This window comes from Rhododendron vialii, chromosome 9a, assembly GCF_030253575.1.
Source record: "Rhododendron vialii isolate Sample 1 chromosome 9a, ASM3025357v1".
In the NCBI taxonomy this organism is placed as follows: Eukaryota; Viridiplantae; Streptophyta; class Magnoliopsida; order Ericales; family Ericaceae; genus Rhododendron; species Rhododendron vialii.
This window is the reverse complement of record NC_080565.1, coordinates 4,502,668-4,528,461: the sequence shown is the minus strand read 5'-3', so window position 1 is coordinate 4,528,461 and position 25,794 is coordinate 4,502,668. Positions and strand designations below refer to the sequence as shown.

Genomic DNA, 25,794 nt, shown 5'->3' with positions numbered 1-25,794 from the left:
ACCCTATCACCTATGTCATCTTTTCGTAACCAACGACAAAAACACACATGTAGGGAATATTATTACGAAGGCTTAAAGTCATTTTCTATCAAACATTATGGTAAAGTCCAAGTCTTTTTCATTACACATTAGGATAGGGCTCATGCCAAAGTGTGTGAATTTCATTACAATATGAGGTGGAAATTAAACGGCTTGATGTACCACGTGATGGTGCCATCAGGATACTAAATAATCATGTTAATTGAACACCGATCAATGCCTTATCAAATAGTAACGTTTATCTTGAAACAAATGGGTTCGATCAAATGTGCTAAATGCATTTGTTTTAGACGAAATGTGTTATGATTAGGCATCCATAGATATCATATTAAGATAGATTTCTGCGTGGCTAAAGTATGTGGTGAGCTCCACAAAATGAATGATCCGGTCATTGTTACGGGTCCGGGATGGAACCACAAAATCCAAATATGGTCGGGCGGGTACATTAGGTGACTTTTTCGGCCAACTTTCTCGTGTCAATGACTTTTTCATCCAACTTTCAGGCGACAACAAATTTTTGGAAAATTTTTCCACAAACTTCTCAGAATCAATGAACTTCTTAGGCGACAATGTGGCAAACTTCTAAGGTACCAATCAAGGGTACATGTTATGTATTGATAAATACCTTGAGTACTACTCAAAGTCTCATGCACACTGATTATCGAACCGTTGATTTTGTAGAAAGTACTTAATTTATGAAAAATAAGTAGTCTAGAGTCAACAATAGATGCTTAATTGGACCAAGAGAAATGCTAAAAACAATCCATTAGAGTGTCTTTCAGATTAAAAAGTGTATTAAAATATGTGAAAAATGTGCGAGTATATTAAAAAGTGAATTGACGTATGCGTTTTTTTCTATCTTTATCTTAGTTTATTCAATAGAAAGGGCCCTTATATACGTTATAAATTAAGTTCTTTCTACAAAATCAACGATTTGATAATCAATGTGGATGAGACTCCAAGTAGAGCTCACAATATCTATCAGTACGGAACCGACACCCTCGATTGGTAGCTTTTGGGATGATGTTGAAAGATATTTTCACAATCGCGTTCGTGTTTTCACCCATACACGTGCACACACGTCGTGTAATTTAGATAAGTATAGTTGGGTTGTTTGAAGGGTATATGGATACACAAATCCGGAGCGTGCTGTGCGACTGGTACACAACGAAATAGCCAATGGCGAGATCACCTCGACAATGACCATTAGTTGCCTGCATATAACAAGTACAGTAACAATGTATAAATGGTGGGGGATCTATCAGCATGTATCTGAGAAGTTATTCAGTGCCCCGAAACACTGAATAGTTCCATGTTTGTCGGCAATTGAATTAATGCCTCATTGGCCAGGTGGCCTAAATTAATCATTCAATTATTTTATTATCCTCATTATTCCTTTTTTTTTAGTCAAATTTTTGTGAATTATTAATTTATTTTGAAAAGAGCAATCATAAAGTAAAAAACGTGTAAGAATTTAATAAGCCTGTTGAAGAAAAATAATTCAAACCAGAGACAATGTTTTTTTTTTTTTTTTGTGAATAATTTTAGATTTTGACCTTTTGCTAAGTTTGATTTATATTTTAATAAGTGATTTTGTCACTCCCTTTTTTCACTAACAGCAAAAATGTTAAATACAAAACTAAAAAAAGGAAAATGTTGATAAAAATGAAAAATAATCCTGAGGCCAAACCTAGATTAAGAAAGAGAAAGAATGTTAGTGAGTAACAACCTAGAAAGAAAAACCTAATAGTTTTTTTTTTTTTTTGTATGCTACCATAAAATATTTTTTAATGGTAATTTAAATTTAAATTTGTCATTGAACTCATCAACATAAGTTTCTGGAGTTGCTAATGAAGGCACCCATTGAAATTTTCATTACCTCTTACAAATGGTTGTGCTAAGCAATGTGTGTTTGTTTTTTATTGACAAAAGTGATATTTTATTAAAATTCGATAAAGGTACATTGAGCATCCAATAGAAAATTGGATGAAACACGTACCTAATGGGCCAAGCGCAAATACCAACTGCGCTAAGCCCAACCCCAAAACAACACCTAATGGGTCAAGCTCGATCCCAAAAAACTTTAACAGAATCCCTAGCCTCTGCAACCCCAAACCTCAATTCGTAGACCACTGACCGACAACCATCGCCACCTTCAGAAACCTGCAAGAGAAGATCTCCCAGAAGCTCTGATTAGAGACCCAACCTCAACCCCAACCCTAAGCATCTAATATTCATCGGTAGCATCAACACCAAGCCTCCACCGTAGTCAAAACCGAGAAGCACCTGCCGCCTCCCGAACCTGCAAAAGAAAACTCCCGAAAGCACTAATCGGAGACTCAAGACCATACCCAAGCAACCAACATTAATCGGCCGCAAAACACCACTCGTCGGAGAAGCAAAGGAGGCAGGGGAACCCAGCGAACCACGAGCATACTGCCAAAACCCTTCATTAGCAACCAAAGCTGTCCTTTGCCTTTAAGCTCAAAACCGGTTTCACCCGACAATGAAATCAGTCCAAAACCGTTTCACCCACCGCAAAGTATGTGGAGCCTATACAAATATGTGGTCAAGAATAGTTTGGGGCACCCTACTCATTTGACTTGGGACAAAAATTATGGACAGGACCTTGTGAGCTATTAGTTTTGTTGTGGTAATTTGACTGAGACTTGTTAGGAAGTAGTTCACCCACGTAGGACCCGGCCAGGATGAAGCCCAATTTTATGCTCTACTTGCGCCACTTCGTTATTCCGAGTGGGAAATTACAAGTAAATGCCAGTGAGCCTGGAAATTTGAATCTACTATCGAATAGACCAAACAAAATGAGGCCCAGATCAGAAAGTATGCTTTCAAGGAGTAGGGGTGGGGAGTGGTAGTCCTTCACACTCGATAGCCCTCCCAACCGAGTTCCACACTACCGAAGGTTTATGGGTTACAAGTCCTCCGTCACACATTCCATCGCCGCGGCCATCTTACCCCCGAAAAGTCTCATGCTTACATTACCGAAAGAGGAGTGATAGGGAAACATGCCCTTGTTCGGTTGTGGGTTTGGAAAATTTTTGGGTTTGGTTTTCGGGTAATGAGTGAGGAGAGAAAATAGGATAATAATTCGGGATACAGGTAATGAGTGGAGAGAGACAGAGAGAGAAATGAGAGAAATGATTGGATATATGGGTAATGAGTAGAGAGAAAAATGAAAGTAATGATTGAAAATATAGGTAATGAGTGGATTTGGGTTTGGAAATTTTTTTCCTAACCTACAACCGAACAAGGGCTTTCTATGAAACTTAACATGAAACTGAAATGGATGCTGGGATTTCTCAGCCATCCATTTCAGTTTCATGGAAAGTTTTCAATTTTCATTAACATTTCTCTTACTGAAAAGTCTCATGCTTACATTACTTTAACTCGTTTTAATTTGTTAGTTTGTTTGAGATTTCTATCACTTTTAAATTGCTTATACCTTTTAATTCATAAGGTTTTTTAGGTGATTTTGCAACCTTACGAAATTCGTTCATTGTATGTGAGTCCATGTGCATCTAACGACTTTGGATACCGTTGTATTCAAAATTGTGTTCCCTGCATTGCTTGAGCAAATACGTGGTGGAGAAGTACTAGGATATTGACATCCATAGCTAGCCCCCGAGCATAAATAAATAATAATTAATTATACCTGGAGAGGCAAAATAGTCATTTAATCGAGGTTCATGGCTGAACGAGGAATGCTATTGCTACGTACATAGCTCTTGACCACAACTCCGGACAAAATTGTGTCTGGAGCCTTTCTATGCACATGGGTTCACATTCATCGAGCGGCTTTGGACGGAATTGTGTCCAGAATTGTGGTCGATAGTTATGTATGTAGACTTCGGGTGGACGAAATCGTCCCTGCCCTCCCTTTTATAATAATTTAATTGAGGTCCATGGACAAAAAGTCATCCCTGCCCTCCCTCTTCTATAAAAGAGGGCCTAGACCCTAAAAAATAAAAATACTTGACGTAGTACCTTGATGAACTCCAAAACCATCGCGGTCATTGCACAAAGCCTCCGTCACTGTTGATGGGGCTTGATCATACACTTGCTCTCCCTCTTCATTGTAAATGGAAACGTAGAAAGAAAGATCGACTATATGTAATTGGAAATTTGTTGAAACAAAATTCAGGATATTCAAATCCTAAAGTAAAAAAAATAGAAAATATTGTGCGAAATCTAAACATTCATAACATGAAAATAACTATAGTTGTTCGGTTTGGATTTCGAGGGACGTTTTTTAGAGTAACGAATGGAGAGGGATAAAGAAAACTCATTGAAGATTGTGCTCAAGAATTTTAAAACTCCAAAACAAACAAGGATATGACACATAGATAGAGAAAATGACTTTTCGCACCAACTCCATATAAGAGGCATAGAACATAAGCTCTAATCCCATCACTTTTTAACATTCGAAAGTACAAAAGGCAATAACTCAAAACTCAAATTTGAAGAAATAAACCTTGAGTCGTAAACCATGCACAATCTCATTGTTCAATGCGCAGCTGATTATTATCTTCATATGCCCATGGCACGAAACATCTAACTATGAACCAAGCTGGCCACCCCACAGTCAACCGATAAACCCTAACTCCAACCCTCCTCCTCGAAACCTCCCGACGAACTTCCAAAACAGCCGCCATGGCCGCTTCGTTGAGCCCTTTCACAGATCTCTTCATCTTCTCCTTCAAACCTTTCCGCTCGGAGAGCTGGTAACTGGACAAAAACGCCCTCCTCGCCTGCCAGTAGTCGCACTCGTGGTGCTGCCCATAGTCCTCGTGCATGGGACTAGCGGCGATGTTTTGCCATCCATTGGTTTGTTGGAAATTAGATTCGCGGCGAGGTGTTTCAGGCCGAACGGACACGATGATCGGACGGAGTTTGGTGTTGGGCATGGCTAGAGGGGATGATAACGCCACTAACAGAAACTGCTAATAGTTAGTTTCATCAGTTGGGCATATGTATATATGCATAATTTACTTAGCAGTGGTTGGTAATTTTTTTCATAGAGTAGAGGTTAAGTGGTTGAACCACTGGGGAATTTTGTTTGAGAGGGGTTGGTAGCTTTTGTTGCATCTGTGAATCATCTACTGCATGCATGGATAATATTCTCACTTTCTCTTATCTCACCTTTGGACTAAAACATAGTATTCTACTAGTACTTGAATTCTTTATAATCAAAGATCAAATCAGGCCTAAGCCTAGGCCTGCCTTGTTTTGTTGTTGTTTTAATGTTTTCAACTTCACTTTGGCAAAACACTTAACCACTCCCTCCAACTTGCTGAAAAAGTGTCTGCTCCAGAGCTCTACCTCCAAATATAACAATCATGCTATAGACATGGAGCCCACTGCTTGCGAGGGAGGAGTGTATGGGGAGTGGGCAAGAGGCATGTTTCCAGCATTCCCGCCTTTTAGTGTCCATTACTATTGTGCATACCATTTTTAATAGCTTAGAGCATCTCCAGCTTTGACCCATTTTAAGACTCAAATTTAAAAATGGGGCAAAAATCACAAAAATCTCTCTCCAATCTTTAACTCAAACCCTTCTCTATTTTGGGTTTTACCCATTTTTTTGCCCAAATCTGAGACAACTTTTGCCTTGACCCATTTCTCCAATGGCTAGTTAGAAAGAGAGAGAGAGGAAAATGTGTAAAATTTGGGTTTGATGGTTGGAGATGTGTCTACCCAAAATGGATTTTTACCGAAAATTTGACTCAAATTTGAGGAAAAATATAGGTGAAAACTGGAGATGCTCTTATATCTCTCGACGTATATTATGTTTTTGAAATCATTGTTTTATAAAAATAATTGAAATCTATCAAACAAGATCCATAGCGTATATTTTTAATAATATATATTGAGAAATATAGACAATTGAAAATAACACGTAGAACCGCAGTAGACAGTTAAAAAGGATGGAGGGAGTAGTTCTTTTCCTAGCTGCGTAGCATGAGATAGATTTTCCATCTTCCTGACCTTGTTTGGTTGTTAGTTTTGAGATTAAAGTTCGTGCATTTTTTTGTTTTGGACATTTTTTAAAAACATTTTGATCCATTTTTTGCATATAGGTTGGCATATACGGCTGTCATTGTGTCACTTTTGGGTCCATTTTACACATCCTCAGTTGCTCGATTCCGAGAGTTACCTGAAGTGGTAAAAAAAAAGGCGGAGGTAATGTCATACTAGTACGAGTTTTGAGTTCGATTCCAACTAAGAGCAATACATTTCTAGGGAAAATATTCTTCCAAAATGCAACTTTTTCTAGGCAGAGTACTAGAAGTCCAACCAGAAGCAAAGGTTGGAGAACATAACAAGGAGAGAGAGAATCAAAAGTCAAGCCACAGACAACGCAAAAATTATATGACCGGGTGTAATAATGTATACACGCGTACCAAATTCATTCAAGAAAATGCTCAAAGAGTGACCTTAGCAGCAGAAATTTCACATACAGGAAGGAGACCAATGGGAGCCCAAAAGTAGAATCAACAAGCATAGCGTCTGAGAATTTCTTCATACAAAATCATTGTCTGATACATATCCTACATTCTCCCATTATTTCTCTGGTCCGATCTTGTCAGGGACTTGAGCATCCAGCTTTGGCAAAACAGAGCCACTGAACAGAACAGTCAAAAACAAATTAGAAACTCGGAAAAAGCACTTCATTCCAGATTTATCAACAGTTAGAAGGTAAAGACCATTTGACAAGAATGTCTGACTAGTTATCTCAGTAGTTGAACTTTTAAATGACTTGAGATGACTAAATTTGACTAGAACATAAAACTAGAAACATTTGATGTCGAAATTACACAAAAGAAGCGAGAAGAAAAGATAACAGGAATCAGATCGAGATGCCTTGCATGGGCCTAGAACCTGCAACCTCCACATGGAGAAGTAGGGAAAATGCCGATTTGGCTACAAGGCCTTGGTGGCAGCTGATTTTCCTGGTGGTATTGAATCAGCAAGCTTGCCTTCATTGCTCCGTAGAACATGCGTACTACCATTACCAAAATTGGACCTTAGATATGCTTACTAGTAACTACCCTAAGGCAATAAGTAGAGAGCTATAATATTTCTACATACTTTGATAGTAAAAAACAGATGCATCAAACTAACATAAAAATTGAATCTAAATTCACCATGTCTGAGATAAGAAGCAAAGTCAATCTCGCCGCTTGGCCCGTCCATCATCCTTCTTGTCAATGTCATGCCTTCTTCCCTCACCAGAACGAGAATCTTCATATTTTACTCTCTTGGAGGAATCCCGCCTGTCATCGTCATTTCTTCTGCCCTCACCTGACCGAGAATCCTTCCCACTTCCACGCTCTTCTTCCTCCTTTCTTCCACGTCTACTTCCATGCTGACGTTCTTCCACCTCATCTTCATCTCTTCTATGCTTTCTTCCTCTACTCTCCTCCTCATCCCTGTTGTTCTTTCTTCCCCCACGTTGCTCTTCGTTATCCCGGTCACTTCTCCTGGTCTCACGATATAGTTCTTCCCTAGTACGATATCCGCCATCACGTTCACTATTGTCATCCTCATGCTTTCTTCCTCTACTCTCCTCCTCATCCCTGTTGTTCTTTCTGCCCCCACGTTGCTCTTCATTATCCCGTTCACTTCTCCTGCTCTCACGATGTACTTCTCTATTACGATTTCTACCATCACGTTCAGTATTGTCATCCTCATGCCTGCCTCCAGATCTGCTCAACCTTGAATGATCCTCCCTCTTTTGATCATCCTTGATCCTGGATGACCTACTATTTATTTCGGCATCCTTCTGCTGTTCACGACGATGATCCGACTCTTTCCCTACATACCGGCTTCTAGACTTTGCCTCAGCTTGCTCATCTTCGTTTACACCATCAGCCTTTCTCTTGCCCCTGTTAATTTCTTGACCATCCATAGTATCTTCCCTTGTCTGGTAAAGCTCCTCTAATTTCCTGAGCGTGTTCAACCCATCATCACTTTTTTGAAGAGCATTTTTTTCTTTTGTCAAATCAACATTTCTGCGACTTGAATCGCCACTGCGGTCACTTACCTTCTGCGAAGACTTGGTAGTATCCCTCTTCCCCCGCTTGTAATCATCCGCAGAACTATCAGAACCATCCTCACTGTATCCCTCATGGTAATTAGCACGCTTGCTGTGATAATAGTCATGCTTATCAGTATCATATTCTCCACTTCTCAGTTTCATTTCTATTTTTTTATCACGAATATCGTTATCATCATCATCATTACCAGTATCATGTCGCCTTCTCCTGCTCTTCTCCTCGGCTTCCTTTTTGAGTATCTGTGCTTTGTCAGTTTCACTTTTGAAGTCATACTTTCTGCTATTTTTCTTACTCCCATTGTCAATTTTCCTGTGATCGTCCAGAACAGAAACTCCTTTTTCTATCCTGTGACTTCCACCATGCTGAATCCTTTCTCTCACCTCAATTCTTTTATTTCCCTTAGCACTATCTGTATCAGAATCATGCCTCTTTCGATTTTTTCCATTTTCCTCACCATCTGAATCGGAATCATCACTGTCATGTCTTGTACTCTTCCTGTCATGCTTCTTAAGAGCTTCATGTCCCTCATCATTAAACTCAGAATCATCATTGGCATGTCTTCCCTTAAGTTTGTCACCCCTCCTATAAGTTTTCTCATATTCCTCGCCATCAGGTTCGGAATCATCACTGTCATGTCTCCTACTTTTGATGTCAGGCCTCTTACGAGTCTTCTCATATTTCTCATCAGTAGACTCGGAATCGTCATGCTTGTATCTTCCACTTCTTTTGTCATGCCTTTCACGAGGTTTCTCATACTTCTCCTCATCAGACTCGGAATCATCAGTGTTGTGTCTTCTACCTTTCTTGTCCTTTTTGGATGATTTTTGCTTCTTCTTCCTAACCTCAATATCAGAATCACTTCCAGAATAGTTCTCCTTACTTTTCTGATGCTTGTTTCTGATCCCTTTTGCATGCTTTTCATCGCTATCTGTATCAAAAGAATCACTCCCCTGGAGTCTTTCTTTGCTCCCTTGGTTCTTGTGGTTTCTTAACTCATCGCTCCCATCTCTTCCAGCTTGTTTATTGCTATTTTTCAAAACATCCTTTTCATGAGAATCTTTTTTAAGTGGCTTGCGATCACCATCAAAACCACTTTCCTGGTTGTCTCCTAGATCAACATCATAATCATTTCCAGAATTTGACCCTTGACCGTTCGACTTTTTTTGACCGCCAGCTTCAGAGGTTGGTATTCTAAGAGCAGCTCTTAATGTTTCCATCTGCTTTTCCTTTCGTGCGGCAATTTGATGTGTTTGTGTATCCGAAGCCCTGTGCAAGGCACCCAATCAATTTGTGACATCAATATGGCATAAGCTGAAATATGGTCAAGGATGCTAGCAAAAATTGCATCAGATCTAGAATTGGGCATGAACAAAAAAAAAAAAACAAAAACAAAGCAAAAGCCTAGCTTTTCATTTTTATCCCAGGCACTAGAAGGGCGAAAAAATAGGCGAGCAACACCATCATTGTCCTAATGATTTTCCTATCAAAGAAGATTGCAAACAGCTGCTATGCTATTCTATTTCAACAGAGATAAAGTTGACTCCACAAGTAACTTCTGCAGGTGAGCTACCAACTCATAAACTCCAATAAAGGAATTTATCTCAGTAAAACAAGAACATGGAGGTAACTACCAAAAAAAGTATAATTTCCTCGAAGTGGAATGCATGCAACATCCCTCCTAATAGATTAGCCCCAAAAATTGTGTTTCCGAAAAGTCTTTGCATATGCCAAGCAGCAACTATCATCAGCTCTATACGGTCAGAATTTTTTGTTCTACATGTAAAATTGTGAACACAGTGGAAAATTAAGCAACCATAATTGGTAAAATAGGCATTCCATGGACATAGACATGACTCAGCATTTTCTGTACTAAGCTATGACAGGTATGTGTTTAACTTTTTCCTTTAGGAGCATTTTTTAGCTTTTTTTTAGATCAAAAGCCGAATGTATTTTCCAATCCTACAAAATAACAAATTTTTTTTTGATAAGTTACAAAATAACAAAATTTGCCTAACCATGTTAAAACAGCACACCCCACAGTAAGTTGGATCAAATGCACCAATACATCACAAAACACCAAAGCTACAACCAAAATTTAAAATTGTTTGCGTACTGTGGGTGTTACAAAAGCTAGAGATAAAAATACAAACACACCAAAAATCAAAGCAACAACAAATAGTTCTCCAACTTTGCACCCAAAATTTCCCAACTTTTGTCCTGTGGGTCTTGCCAAATCGCCATTTGTAAGGAAAGAAACAAGCACACAAATAAGTACGCGCACATCAACAATAAGACCTACAACCAAACTTGCTGATCTTTTGATAGTGACTAAAAATTTACTGAATTGCTAACCTTATGAATATATACACCCTTACAGTAAATTTGCATGTGAATTGAACAGGACGTACTAAATCTTCTCTTCAACTTCATCCGCATGTGATAAATAATTACAAGGGGTAGATGGTTTATCAAACAAACAATAAACTAGTAAGATCTTTTTCATAACAAATTTACTGCAAATCTCATGACAGCGTGAGCTTTAAAATACTTGTTTATGAAATTCCACCCAAGTTTACCATGTAGGAATATGCTATCGTCATTGACTCTCAAGAAGGTTTTTTTTCCTTTAATCCATTTCCCAACTTGTGATTGTGTGGATCTTCTGGAAAGCAAAATGGCACACCACAATCCCGAATCCTGCTTCCCCCAATTCACCCAAAACAAAAGTCAAACCATCTCTCTTCCAACACATTACACACAGCACGAGTTGGACATATCTTGTCTTACAAAACCCCTGAACATGTATCACCCGGAGTAAAGGAGAAAAATATATCACATAGGGTAAAGGAGAAAAATATTGACGCTACCAAAGGAACTCAACAAAAGATGTCTGTTGCTGAAGAATACAAAATAATCCAAGAATCACATTTAACTCTTGCAATAAAATCTCATAGGATTGAAAAAAAACAACAGTTAAGGATGTACAACTAGTCGACCATAATAAACTATACAATGAAATCTACAAGCTAAAGCAAAACCCCTCAAAAACATCAAATAAGGTAAGTACATATAACCAAATAAATCAGCCACAGGTAAAACATGAGTTCAATTGTACTAACTTTTAATCATGCCAAGTATCATATACGACAGTCGACACACGATATCTGAAAAGGCACTATAGCTGCAAAAGAATCTTTATTGACCAGCACACTGGTAAGGTGCAATCAAGCGCGCACGCACACACACTCACTTTGGTGGACACACTGCACATGATCGACTTGGTGACTGAAAATAGTTCAAGAACAGAAACCACTTTCTTGTACTATTAATCTATTATTCCACTTACTTTTTCTGCATAAAGATAAGGCGGTATAACTCCACGAAGTAATCGGACCAAAATACAAACCCTTTTTTTTTCCCTAAATCTCTCAAACTGTTACTCTGCATAATAATGGTTGCAAAATGGGGGGGATAGAACAACTCGTCTTGGACCAAAAAAAAAGATGCATTAGATATTGAATGTTGTATCTTTTTCTTTTTCTTTTTTTTATAAGTATTGAATGTTGTTTCTAAGATTCTCAATAAATCCTTATGTTTATGTAACAGGTTCAACAAACTCTTCAAAGGAAAAAACATATTTGAAGGAAAGGTCAGCAACTCATGTAAAATTTGCAACAGAAAAAGTAATTTCAGTAGCCTTGCCTAACTCTGATGTCAAGCTAAGAACATCCAGAACTTATAGATGATTAGTATTATCTTGGAAACACAAGAAAAAAAAAAGTGTAAATAGGCAAATCGCATGACAAAGGGAGAAGATCTACATTACCGATAAAAAAAAAGGGAGATCTAACTTTATCAAACACTAACCAAACTAATCGTTGCATAACCAAGGGCGATCCACAAAAAAAGCTTTTTAGAAAAATCAAAACAACCATGGGGCAATACAAAACAATCACATGAGTGAAAAATAAAGATGTCATCAGCATAAACCTAGATTCAATGGATAAAAAAGGTACTCATGCAATGACAATAGCTCGAGTGAGGATGGAAAATCAAACCATAAATTCTAGTCTTGCCCATTGAAATTTAAAAAACATATAGAGGCAGTCAGTTACGCTAATACCATGTAACCATCCATTAGGGGCAATTATATTTCGAGGATCCATTCAGGATAGAGTCAACAAATAGATTGTGATCAAGCAGACCTTTACGGTATTGTGACAATATCTAATAACAGCAGCCGTAGGAATAGATCTCAAGGTGGGGAAGACATAAAATATATAATTCTAAAAGCTTTAGATTAAAAAAGTTTACTCAAATAATTATCTAACATCATTTCCCACAGAATAACAATATCAATTTGAAGCTTCCCCAACCGACAAGTACATGAGTATTGATGTCGTATGTAGTGGGTTTGGCTGCAAAATTATTTCTGCAACGAGTTATTTGAGGTCAAGGTGGGTGTCATCTAGATGAAAGCATCATGACATGACTTTGGTTACTAAAAACAGCAATGATGAAACAACTAAACAAAAGCCAAGTACACAAAGGTCGCATCTATAGGCATCATGATTTAGTACGTAGAATAGCTCGAATCCAACATAACAAGAAACCATTTGTGAAAGACCATATAACTTTAGCTCTATAGCAAGATATCCAACACCATTATACATGTATCTTGCAAAAAAAAAAAAAAAGGAAAGAAAGAAAGAAAGAAAAAGACATGGATAACAAACATCTTTACAATCCTTTACAATCCAATCAGCTATCATCCTTGCCTAGCTCTGATGTGAAGGAGAAGAAAATTTTCTGTTTTGACAACTAATCAGTAATCAACTATCTTAGAAACACAAACCAAACCAAACCAAACCGAGCCTTATGTCTCAATCACTTGCGGTCAGCAACAATCTTAGAAACACACAAGAACAATTATGTAGAAGGGGGAAGATAAGACTACAACTTGGTTTTCGAGAATGGGCAAATGATTCAATAGAATAAATGACATTACAGGCTAAACGAAGTGGGAATATGAGACTACAGTCCCGGTTTATTAGTTGTAGGTGTATATACCTCAATAGGTCTAGCGAAAACCTATTTTTGAAGCCAAAGCTTGGTAAAGAAAAGAATTGAACTGTGCACGCCAGATTACATGAAGCCAACATTTCCATTGGAGCAGGGTAAAACTGAATAACTAAGAAACAAAGAGTTACGCATAAATCACGACTCAAAGTAGGAAGATTACACTACATATGGGCATAGAAAACTGACCTCCCCAATAAGGGGACTGCTCCACCGGCATCCTCCACGGCGGAGGAAGCTTCCAGATTCCTCCTAGCCTCCGCAAGCTTCTCGGCGATCTCCGCATCGGTGTACCCTTGATCAACGAGCTTATCTTCAAGCACGACAAGCTTGAGCTCAATCTGCCTCTTCCGGTCGTGCTCAAGGATGTCCTTGTTCGGCTTCTTGGACACGCCGCCGGTTCCCTGACCCTCCACAAAACCCTTGTTGTCTACCACCCCCTTGCCGCTCTTCGGCCTCACAAGGAACTTGTTGCCCTGTATGTACCCATTCGTGCCCGATCCCCTCGGGGTCTGCAGCCCGATTCCGTTGTACATTTCTACGAATGTATTCTGTTATCAAAGAAAATAAAGGAAACCATAGTTTAGCAAATATATTCCAAGGAAACCCTATAGTTTAGCAAATTGATGGTATATAGTTTCGCAAATATATACACACACACACACACACACACACACACACACATATAACACGAAACCCTAGAAGGTAAAGTGGATTCGATTTGATTCAAATAGTTATCGAATTAGTAAAACGAATTCTACAAAGCAGCGTAAGTCAGAAAACCGGAAGATCTAATAAGCACAAACAGACATGTAATTTTACATACATAGGCATTCGGGTATAGGAATGGAGAGGAAGAGGGCACTTACTCGATGATAGAAGAGGGAGGAACCTCGAGAAGAGAGAGAGAGAGAGAGAGAGAGAGAGAGAGAGAGAGATATGTAGTTCAGAATTTAGGGCTTGGGCCCGATTTGTTTTAGAATGAGAAAATTACGGGCTCGTATACAAATTGATATATACTCGATCCGTCCGTTCGTGCTTTTTTTTTTTTTAATTATTATTATTAATTAATTACTACTCCTGTTATGTTAAGATTTTACAGAAAATCGGGCCACCCAGGCTATACAGCATAGATTGTGTATATATTTTTATGTGGGGCCCATCCCGAATTTGACACAAATAATTCGAGCCGTTTATTAAATGTAAAATATTTTTTCAAAGGTTTTTGCAAAGAATCAGTTCAATCCGATACCTATAGATACTCGATCCAATCATCTAAATTTTCATTATCCTAAAATTTGAATGAAAAGTTAAATGATTTGATCAAGAATCTATAGGTATCGGATTGAGCTCATTTTTAGCAATGACCCTTAAATTTTTTTTATATATTCAATGAACAGTTTGGATCGTTTGTGAGGAACCTGTGGTGAGTCCCACAGAAAAATCTGTGCACAATCTGTTCGTGTCTAGCCTGTGTGTAGCAGGGTTCAAGATTTTACTAGATGATTTTAAAAATTTTGTTGAATAGTACTAGTGGAGAGTTGTCAAACGAGACTCAAATTCAGATTGTACATAGTCATGGCAGCACAAGAATGGGAAATGTTGGTGGGAAAGAGGACCAAAAAGTGGGCTCCTTTTTGGTTAACAAGAAGTTGGAGGCCACCTGAACCGAATGGTTTCAAACTCAACACAGACGGTGCATCTCGCAATAATTCCACTCAAGCCGCAGCAGGGGGATTAATTCGGGATCACAATGGAAACTGGATAATAGGATTTTGCGGGAATATCAGAACAGCTACAAGTTTAGTCGCGGAAATTTGGGGGTTGCATGACGGGTTACAGTTAACAACTAGTCTTTAACTACCAAACTTGAAAGTTGAATCGGACTGTATGGTCATGATCCAGTTACTTACTACACATTGGGATGAAACACACCAGTTGAGTACTCTATTGAATGATTGCAGGTACCTCTTGCATCAGTTAGGAGTGATGGAAGTGAAACACAATTTTCGATAGGGCAATGCATGTGCAGACCGGTTGGCAGATTTGGGACCGTGAATGGATGTGGGGTTTCATGTTTTAGATAATATGCCTAGTTGTATTTCTATTCAATTAAAGGCGGATGCCCAGAGAGTTACATACCCAAAAAAAAAAAAACAAGACTCAAATTGTCAATGGGCTTGTTGCCCAATAGCATATCATGTTCCTTTCCTCATGAGAGGACAGGGTTATGGGCGTTGTGTTGTCCAGGGCTATGGAGAGCCTTTGAGCCCCGTATGATCTAGTTGCTCCTTACTTCTTCTACAAACTCCCCCTAACCCTGCTATGCATACCATTTGGAAAATAAAATGAGAGATCCATATTAAATAAAAAAAACCATTTTTATTTTAAAAATATATAATCAATTTACTATCACTTGAACACCCTATTTTTTTGGTTAGATAAAGCATGTAGTAATTTTAATTTAGCTTGATTTGAACACCTAATTTTCACACTCTTGAACACCCAGCCTGAAAACCAACTCACAAATTATGAAAACTCATAAAGTGCGATTGTAATATCTTGTGTAATTTTATTTTATTTTGTATGGATGGCATTGATGATATTAATAGGTAAAAATTTTGTTCATATAGTTGTGGTCTAGAGGTAGTATATCGTAAATATTTTTGAATACTCTTCTATGATTTTCTGGAGACGCCACCGCATAAGTACTTAATTTCTTTGGCTCATTAGGCTCATGAATAAGCTCAAGCTTGACTTAAGCCCAATGGAGTGATTGCTAATGTCAACGACATATTTCCTTCCGAACTTCCATCCAGCTACTGAGTCCCTGTGGTTCAAGATATATACAAACTCCAATCGCCATCTCTTTTTAATTTTTTCTTTTCTTTTTATAATCGGATGTCCGAGCTAGCTTGTGCACACCTCAATTAATTCCAGGGCTTAGATGGTAACGACCGAACATAACCCTTAGTGGCCCCTAGGTTTTGAGATGGTTGACTTCTGTGGAATTCGAACATGCAATCGACCTCATAGTCAAGCAATTATTGTTTTCTCACGCCCATTTTGCCAACCCCTTCGGCTTTGCCAACCTCTCTCTTCTCTTTCCTTTTCGTCCAATTCCATTTTATAAACGAATGTTTGCATTACAAAAGCCAAAAGATGAACAAATAACCTAGACGACATCCGTCAATTAAAGCTAGAACTAACATGGCCTTGTATCCAATTATTTGCTATCACTTAGGAGCAGACAAGTTTTGACGAAGCCAATGAAAGTACATCAACAACAACTCGTGAAGTTACACATCGACAAATACTAGTGAAATTAAACATCGACAAAAACATATGGATTGATACCTGTTTTACATGTTATAATGTCCAGATCAATCTCTCACAATACATCACTATTAATTTAAAAAATAAGTATTTATTTGAATGGACCGAAATACAGTACAATATAAGTACTTATTTCCCTTAGCGGAACATGGCCAAAATACAGCAGCACAACTTCGATAATATTGCAAGTGAAATTACATCAACAACAATTTAGTGAATCACCAAATCAAATTCTTAAGACACAACTAAACATAGAGGTGCGCAGAAAGTCGAGGCTCAATGACGACAACAATCGGGATCTTCTTATGCGTAGTCAGTCCAAATTCTTCCTCCATCTCCACATCTTCCGGCTTCACATTATCAGGTAATTTCCAACTAAATCCGTGTACCAAGTTAGCCAAGGTCGACTGGACCAACATTAGTCCAAGCCGGTAGCCAGGGCACATCCTTCGGCCTGAACCAAAAGGCAATAGCTCAAAATGGTGCCCTGTCACATCTATATTTTTCTCGAAAAACCGCTCTGGTAGGAACTTTTCTGGTGCCTCCCAATATCTAGGATCTCTGCCTAGACTCCACGCGTTTACAAACACAGTTGTTCCTTTGAGGATATCGTAACCGGCGATTTTGCAATCTTCGGTGGAAAAATGAGGTGCGAGGAGCGTACCAACTGGGTGAATCCTCAAAGTCTCCTTTACTATTGCACCAATGTAGGGAAGGTTTGGGATGTCGTCCTCTTCCACCCACCTATCTCTTCCAATGACTCCGTCTAGCTCTTCTGTTGCTTTTCGGAGGAGTTGTGGTTGTTTTAGGAGCTCAGATATTGCCCATTCCACTGCGATTGCTGATGTATCCGTTCCACCAACTATTGGGTCCTGAAGTTAATGAAGAAAAGCAAGAGATTGTCAACCGATGAGAGATGGTTACGATCGAATGTTGCAAAACATGGTATTGGGGAGTGCAATTTTCACCACTCTCAAAAATGGTAAACATTTTGGTCACTATGGGGCACATACCGAACCTCGCTATGATTAGGACAAAGCTATGGTACACAGGGTATACCGTATGTCTAAATTATGACAATTTGTGATTTTCATTATGACGATTTTTGGTTTTCTAATGCATTTTTTTTATGCTAGTTACGACATCTACTTTAAAATTTATTTGTTGAATAGGTCATTAGCAGGTTACCCATAGTTAAAAAATATTATTATTATGTAACCATAATTATTCGTACCAGAAACCATAATACTTGTACCCCAACCAAATATATATGTACAATATTACAAATTAAATAATGCTACCCACAAATGTTACGACAACACCATAAATTGGCATTATCTTACCACAATGAGTCGTACCAAAAATTCTTTGACACGTATGATATTCCGTAACAAAATCAAAATATGTCGTACCAGAATCAACAATTGTTATACCCAAACAAAATACATGTATAAAATACCACAAATTCATTAAAATAACCAAATTTGTTATGACAACACCTAAAATTGTCATTTTCTTACCACAACGTGTCGTATCAAAAGAAAACATATTTAGATACTACAAATTATATAACAAACGATAATTGTTATGACAATATCATAATTTGGCAGTTTCATGCCCACAACTGTCATAGCAAAGGAAATTGATTAAAACATTCCGTAACAATACCAAAATACCACAAATTCAATAATATAACCAAAGTTGTTATGACAACACCATAAATTGACTTTTTCATACCCACAACGTATCATATAAAAAAAATTCAATCGGAATGTTCAGTTAACAATAGTTATAAATAGCAAAATACCAAACCACAAATTCAGTAATATAACTAAATTTGTTATGACAATACCATAAATTGATTTTTTCATACTCACAACGTGTCGTATAAGAAAATTCAATCGAAATGTTCAATTAACAATAGTTATAATTAGCAAAATACCATACCACAAATTCCGTAATATAACCTTTTTTTTATAACAATACCATAAATTGACGTTTTTATACCTACAACGTGTCGTATGAAAAAAATTCAATCGGAATGTTCAGTTAACGATAGTTATAACCAACAAAATACCAAACCATAAATTCAGTAATATAACCAAATTTGTTATCATAACACCATAAATTAACGTTTTCATATTCACAACGTGTCGTATAAAAAAATTCAATCAGAATATTCAATTAACGATAGTTATAATTGGCAAAATATCATACCATAACTAAACGTCGTTAGCGAGTATATTTTTAGAATGATTGATCATAACTGTTAAAATATCAAGTCATACGATATTCAGCATTGTCACCAAAATTAAATATCGACAACTGCGTAATCAAAAAAAATTAATGTATCCAGATACAAGAATGAAGTTGATCACTTATCATTAGACTCTTAATCAGACAAAAAAAATACTTTTACTATTGAATTCGGGTGCTGATGAAAGGGCTTTCTAAACCCTATCGATCCAAAAAATTACGTGGATTATTTAATCAACAAATATAATGAAATCAATGGTTTTGATAGTCATTATTGTGTCACGGTTGCAAGTCAACCGTACATTCAGTTACAACAGAGAAATTGGTTTTATATCAAGTATATTGAATGCACAATTCTAAATGTTCTTTTGGTACGATACATTGTGGTAAGAAAATGCCAAGTTTTTGTGTTGTCATAACAATTATGGTTATATTATATAATTTGTAGTATTTTACAAATGAGGGAGAGGAAGAGAGAGTCAAGGAAGAGAGAATAACTTATTATCTGCTAAGCCATTTTTTCATTTTATTAATTGATTTAATAAATAGGTGGTCCGGATTATTCACTTTTAAATCCAAGGGTTTAAAATCATAGTGCGTATGATACACTCCTTAATAAGGGGTGTGTACCATAGGACTACCCCTATGATTATCTAGTTTGTTTATTTGATAGAGTTTGTTTTTTCAACTACTCTTTCAAAAACCAATTGAATTGAACATCAGTAAGTGCTTGATCGAAAGCATTCAACTTTTGATATGAAATTCACAAATATATTTCTGAATCAAGACAATGATCAAAAGCACTCAATTTTTTTAATGCAAAATTGAGTTGATTTTTTGCATGATTAAATTAAAAAAATATACACTTTGTAAAAATAAATGGGTTTAATCATGAAAGTAGGCATGGTATTGTCATCGCATAGAGTAATGTTTGAACAAAGTTGTATTCAATTCAAGGTTTTAAAAAACAGTTTCGCAAAATATAACGGTATCGGACATCGTGTGATGGTGTCAGGAGTATTGAACGATACATAACGGGAATCAGTTGTAGTGATCATGAATTTTCAATAAATTATCTTGGACCAAAACGATTGTCTAAATCATCCATATCATTGACTACCAGCCGTGAACCAGTCCGCGAATCGGAAACGGATTGCTACTGCGATACATAACAAGAATCGGTCAATACTCATGTGATTTTTCATCTCAATGGTAGATCGGGTGTAACGGTATCAAAAGGCTAAAAACCGTTACGTAACAGCCATAACCAATAATTTCAATTATTTACATATCTAAGGAATCCCACTTGAATTAGGCTTCAAATTAAGATCAATAGAGCAATAAAAAAAAAGTACCTGTAATAAGCCCTTGACACCATCAATCTTTAGCTTAACCTCAAGATTTGGATCATCAGCCAGTTGCAAAACAACATCCACCATATCCTTGGCTACAAAACTATCCTTATCAGCTTCCCTCTTGGCCTTGTGATCAGCTATCACAATATCATGAAACCTGTTGAATTTCTTGTGCAGAGCCTTCATCCTCTTCACATAACCCTGCAAATCCAAGAAACTAAGCCATGGTATCCAATCCCCAATATTGAACACCCCATTAAGCAAAAACCAATCGTCCACCATCTCCTTCAGCTCTTCCAGCTTTACTTTCGAAAAAGACCGATCCGATTCCGATACGTAAAAGTACTTCCCTCCCAATGTCATTCTGGTTATATTCGTTAGCGTGAAACGCACCAATTCTTCCCTGATTACGGTTTCCTTTCCCGAGAGGGCATAAAGGCGCGACATCAGAGCGTGCCTTTCCTCCGTGCGAATGTACCCGTAGGAGTCGATCCGCTTCTGGCTTAAAAGCTCTTTGAGGTAGATTCTTCGGGCTTGACGCCAGTAGGGCCCGTTAGGGGCCCATGACATGTTAGAGAAGTTGTAACTTGTGTATTTGCCGGCCGCGAGTGCGGGCCGAGAAGCGAGGTTGTGGTCGTGTGTTTGCAAGATTTCCTTTGCCATTTCGGGAGAAGAGACGACCACAATGGGGAACGAGCCGAATTTGAGTTGCATTATTTCGCCATATTTTTGGGATAAGTGATGGAAGGATTGGTGGGGAACTGAACCTACCAAGTTTAAGTTGCCTATGATTGGCCATGGCTTGGGGCCAGGCGGATGTGTTTGTTTGTGGCGGCGGAGGCGGCGGCTGACGGTGGTGGTGAGGTAATGGAAAAGGGCAATTAAAGCTAGCCATGTTAAGGCTTGAACAGCCCAAGAAGGTGCCTCCATTGGGAGTTGATGGTAGTGGTTAGGGTGGTGATCAAAGTTTGGAGACGTTAGGGAATTTATAATGGCTATTTTAGGGCGGTGCACGTGCTTTGCGTGCAGTTTGTCAATATAAAGAATTTCCCCTTCTGTTTTATAAATCAGGTGTCCAAATCAGCTTACGCTTACTTCGACTAATTTTGGAAGACCGATTCAAGCGCCTACTTGCGGGAGTCCCAATTAAAACCAGAGGAAAGCCATTGTAAGGATTTTTCGAAGAGCAATTTGTAAGCTGCTGCCTTCAGACTTCGCTTGCCTAATGCCTCTACCTAGCTCTTGTTGTCTTCGAATGCTTGTCAGCTTGCTTCTCCCCCTAATTTGTAGTACTTCTCCTAATCTTAACGAATGACATAAGTTAGACAAAAAATGCAAAACTTGACACACTTTGGAATGATATTTTAGGCGCTTTACATTTCTTTTGGTGTCAAGGTTTGTTTTTAAAAGTACCAGATCAACGACCATATTCCTCAACCGTATGTAATTTTACCTGCAAATGATGAAGATAACTTCGAACTTTTCCAATCAAGCAAAATAAGTGGACGTGTTTTCATACCTCCGAAGTGTAAAATCTACAATGAGACTCAAAGAACGGGGAAAGAAGATGAAGAGTAACTTACGAACGATAGGAAGCGTTTTATACCAGATTCAACCTGCAATCAAATTTCTCAACACCAATCATTCGTTACCCTTCTTCTATCTCTCTTTTCATTGCCCAGGCAAACATAAACGATAGAGCTAAATTACTAAGCCTTTCTCTTCTATTGTTCATTGATCTTCTGTCCTTACGGCTTCCTCTGTCTAACAATCACATTACCTGACAATCTCCAAACATGCACTTTCTTTCTTCCTCCCTCTCCTTTTTTCCCCCCCTGGTCTAGCACTGATCCATCTCCAAATAGTCCATAAAAAGTTGCTATTCCAAGATTTGTAGGATACATTATTCTACGATTGCCCAAGAGAAAAACAAAATAAAAACCCACATCACTCTTGTTGTACGGGTTAAGTTTCGTATTCAATATTAATGGAGTGTAAATGTTAAAAAGACAAATTTCTTTTGTTATTGGAATATATTTGAGGAAGTTAAGGGGTCAACCTACTAATGGGTTGTCAACATGGTAAGGGCGAATGTGTGCCTGCAACATAGCAGGGTTCGATTCCCCTAGAGACAAACCATGATTTAAGTGCTAGTCTCCCCCGAGGTTTGGATTGCACAGTTGGGTCCAATAGTGGGTCGACTGTAGGGTTGTTCATCGGTTAAAAAAAAAAAAAATGAAGTTAAGGGGTCATATGGATTACAATGTCTTGGTATATATTATGAACATAGATTATATGTAACTCGTGATTTTGGTCAAATGACATAATTAGGTCCGCGATGTCAGAAAAACTTGACCATGTACGCATACAACGCATACAATCCTTGTCTATCCCCACCAAAAGTCCATGACGTAAATTTGCAAGATTAAGTTCCCATCTCCATAGCCTTAACTTCTCATTCCTGCACTTATTAATTCTATCTTCACTGCAACCTCAAATCGAAAACCCAGGTGATCAAACATGGGTTTATTTTTTATTTTTTCCTTTCCAACATGATTCTTCTAATCGCCATTTTAGTAGTTCGATCTCATTACTTCCAAATGCTTAGTTCACGAAGTAGAGACCCCTAGACTGAGCATTATCACATATAAGGAGGCTTTGATCTCATTCAAGTCTGGTATTAATCCGGAAACACTTGGCCCACTACTCATTTGGACCAGACTAGGGACGGATCCAAGAATATTAATGCAGTGGAATTCATAAGAGACTAGTTAGCGTACTAGTTCAAACGAGATAAATAACTTGTTGCAACGAGCAAACCTTGCGCACAAGAAAGAAAGAGAGAAACTCTGCAGTAGTATTTATTGATAAAAAGCTGCATAAATTCTAGGTTACAAACCCTTATATAGGCCAAAACCCTAGAAACTTTAAAAATAAACTTTTGAAAATAAAAAGTCCCAGGAGTTGGGGCTTTTCCTAAAATTGAAAACGGAAAAGAAAAACAAGACTTTCCTCAAAAAAATCAACTTAAAAGGAATTCCGCTTTAAGACATATTAAAGAAACAAATCTTTCCTAAAACGGCAAAATAACGCAATTGAAGGCCTAAACAAAAGAATTAGGCCAAAAAACACCAGGGCTCACAAACTTAGGGTCATGAGCTTTGATCGGAGCGCGAAAATAAGTCGGCCCACCAAGTTTGGGTCTATTCCGAGCTCGTCTGAATTTTGCCAAATTGGGTAATCTGAAAATAAACACCGTTTGGGCTTCCGATGCTTGGCTCAGTCCAGTTAATCATGGAATTGGGCCTCCACGTATTCTACATCAAATATACTTTAATGGGGGCACCTGTTAATCATAATAGAAAAGTTCATTTTTTTTAGTCAACCATAATAGGATCGTACAGAATTAAAGCATGCATTACTAATTACCAAAATTTAACGCGTACTTTAAGTTAAATTAGGTAAAAATGAGTACAAAATCTTAGACAAAATTTTTAAAGTATGTTTTAAATGAACATCAACAAATTTTAGAATGATTGAGCTAGTTTTGTTAATGCCTTTATTTTAAAATATTTCTCCCAGACGGTTAAAAAAAAAGAGAATCAAGAAAGAATAACTCTAAATAGACAAACAACTCTTAAATTAAGTAACAAGTATAAATGCACCATATTGCGCAATTTAGCCGTAAAACTAATTTTATATGTGTATTTTCAGGATATATACGAGTGTGTATGTTTATATATTAGCACATTTTCATAATTATGCTAATTTATACATAAATATTTTTAAAAAATATTTTTATTTTGAGTGAGGGCACTCATTTGAGTGGGAGCATGTGCCTCTGCGTGCTCCATGTAGATCCGTCCCTGGACCAGACCACGTCCCCCTGCAACCGGACCGGAGTCTGGTGCAAGTGGTGCAAGTGAACAAAGTTGGCACAAGAGTGGTCGAGCTCGAACTTGCTAGCTTCGGGCTTACAGGTTCCATAAGCCCACACATTGGCAATCTGTCATTTATCAGATCACTTCAACTATAAAAACAAACAGTTGATGGGAACATTTCCTAATGGGAAAATGACGGCCCAGGACGTGTTTTTGATAATTAATATCCGCCAAGGACATTTTCAGCATTAAAAAATATTCTCAGCATGTCCTTGGCGGGTATTAATTATCAAAACACGTCATGGGCCGTCATTTTTCCAAAATAAATAAAAGAAAAGAAAATGTGAGGAAAATGGGAAAATCAACTCGGTAATCTTTTTCGCCTACGGGTCCTGAATATGAGTTCCAACAGCATAAGGGTCCGAAATCCTGTTGACGTGATTTTAAAACTTCATTTAGAAAAGTTAAATGAAGTTTGGTATACCGAAGGGGCTAGAATACTTGTTTCTTTTGTTAATGGGTACAAGAAACCGAGTAGGATAGAACACTTTAGAAGTCTCAATTCTCAATTGTTGATAGTTGTCATCAATTAATCGATGAAATTGATTTACTATGCTTGATTTTTATTTTTTATTTTGGTCTTCGTTTGGCTTCAAATCGTGCTCTTAACCATTTCGTGAATGTGAGCATGCTAGTAATTACAAAATTTGTCTTTGCAAAAAAAATAGAAATCAAAGGAATATACCAGGCGAATGTAGCGCCCAAAAAAGGAAAAAGAGAGAGAGAGAGGATATGTTATGGTTCTTGTGCCTCAATCAAGACAAATTTTTTTCGATAACTCTAAAGAATGTAAACTTGTAATAACCCAAACAAGATGATGAAGCGATTTCGTCTGCCCAATGTATCTTTTTTGGCAAGCTGTAAAGACAAAAACAGGGGCTGAATCAATTGATTCTGTCTTAATGTTTTATTCATAGAAGTGAAAGGTAAATATTATAGCCTATACAAGGGGATGCAAAAAACGTACAGAAATTAAGGGATCTTATACAATGGTACAAGGGATTGATATGAGGAGCACAAAATCAGGGCACAAACTAATTGCACTTTCTATATACAAGATGATTAATTGCAGATTCCTAAGGTGCATGAAGATTCGAAATGCCCAACTTGCTGAGAAGATAAAAGAAATTGTTCTTTCACAAGTGCTTCGGTGAAGAGGTCGGCAAGCTGGTTGCTGGTTGAAATATGAGATGTCGCCGAAATCCCAGAAGCTATTTTTTCCTAGAATGAGATGGCAATCGATCTTGATATGCTTTGTGCCCTCATGAAAAACGAGGTTGGCGGCAATGTGGAGGGCAGCCTGATTATCCCAAAATAAGTGCATGGGCAGCCATGTTCTGGGTTCTTAAAAAACAGGTACTACAATTTTTAAACTTAAAAATAATATATTTATGAAAATAATTTATAAAATTTTTTTGCTTTAAAGAATCAAACAAGATTTATATTGCACAAAAAATTATGTCAGTAAGTCCATTATTTTTAAGCAATCGCCATCATAGTCAGACACTTATTGCTTTCTCATGCCCACTTTGCTAACCCCTTCGGGTTTACCAATCTCTCTCTTCCTCTTTCCTTTTTGTCCAATTCCATTTTTTAAACGAATGTTTTTTATTAAAAAAGCCAAAAGATGAATCAATTACCTAGCTTTTTTTTTTTAATTTTTAAAAACCGGTGAATACCATATATCAAAGCCATAAGGTATTACAAAAA

The 25,794-nt window shown here is 37.6% G+C and overlaps 3 protein-coding genes across 4 annotated transcripts; all 3 read right to left on the bottom strand.

The window, feature by feature from the left end:
- Positions 1-4,365: 4,365 nt before the first annotated feature.
- On the bottom strand, positions 4,366-5,090 carry LOC131299926 (uncharacterized). Its single transcript, XM_058325503.1, has one exon. It carries the CDS (start codon positions 4,962-4,964, stop codon positions 4,557-4,559), a length of 408 nt encoding a protein of 135 aa, XP_058181486.1. The 5' UTR covers positions 4,965-5,090; the 3' UTR covers positions 4,366-4,556.
- A 1,302-nt stretch (positions 5,091-6,392) lies between these two features.
- LOC131299919 (uncharacterized) lies at positions 6,393-14,228 on the bottom strand. 2 transcript variants are annotated; one of them, XM_058325493.1, is made up of 4 exons: positions 14,066-14,228; positions 13,386-13,747; positions 7,206-9,383; positions 6,393-6,682 (listed from the first exon to the last, which is right to left on the bottom strand). In XM_058325493.1, the coding sequence occupies exons 2-3, from the start codon at positions 13,730-13,732 to the stop codon at positions 7,229-7,231; spliced, it is 2,502 nt and encodes an 833-aa protein (XP_058181476.1). In that variant the 5' UTR covers positions 13,733-13,747; positions 14,066-14,228; the 3' UTR covers positions 6,393-6,682; positions 7,206-7,228. The 2 variants fall into 2 exon arrangements, with proteins under 2 accessions (XP_058181476.1, XP_058181477.1); XM_058325494.1 differs by having other exon boundaries at positions 14,023-14,173.
- Positions 14,229-16,607: 2,379 nt separating this feature from the next.
- On the bottom strand, positions 16,608-22,006 carry LOC131299922 (dimethylnonatriene synthase-like). The gene is made up of 2 exons (XM_058325498.1): positions 20,144-22,006; positions 16,608-17,404 (listed from the first exon to the last, which is right to left on the bottom strand). Exons 1-2 carry the CDS (start codon positions 21,071-21,073, stop codon positions 16,778-16,780), a joined length of 1,557 nt encoding a protein of 518 aa, XP_058181481.1. The 5' UTR covers positions 21,074-22,006; the 3' UTR covers positions 16,608-16,777.
- Between the last annotated feature and the right edge of the window lie 3,788 nt (positions 22,007-25,794).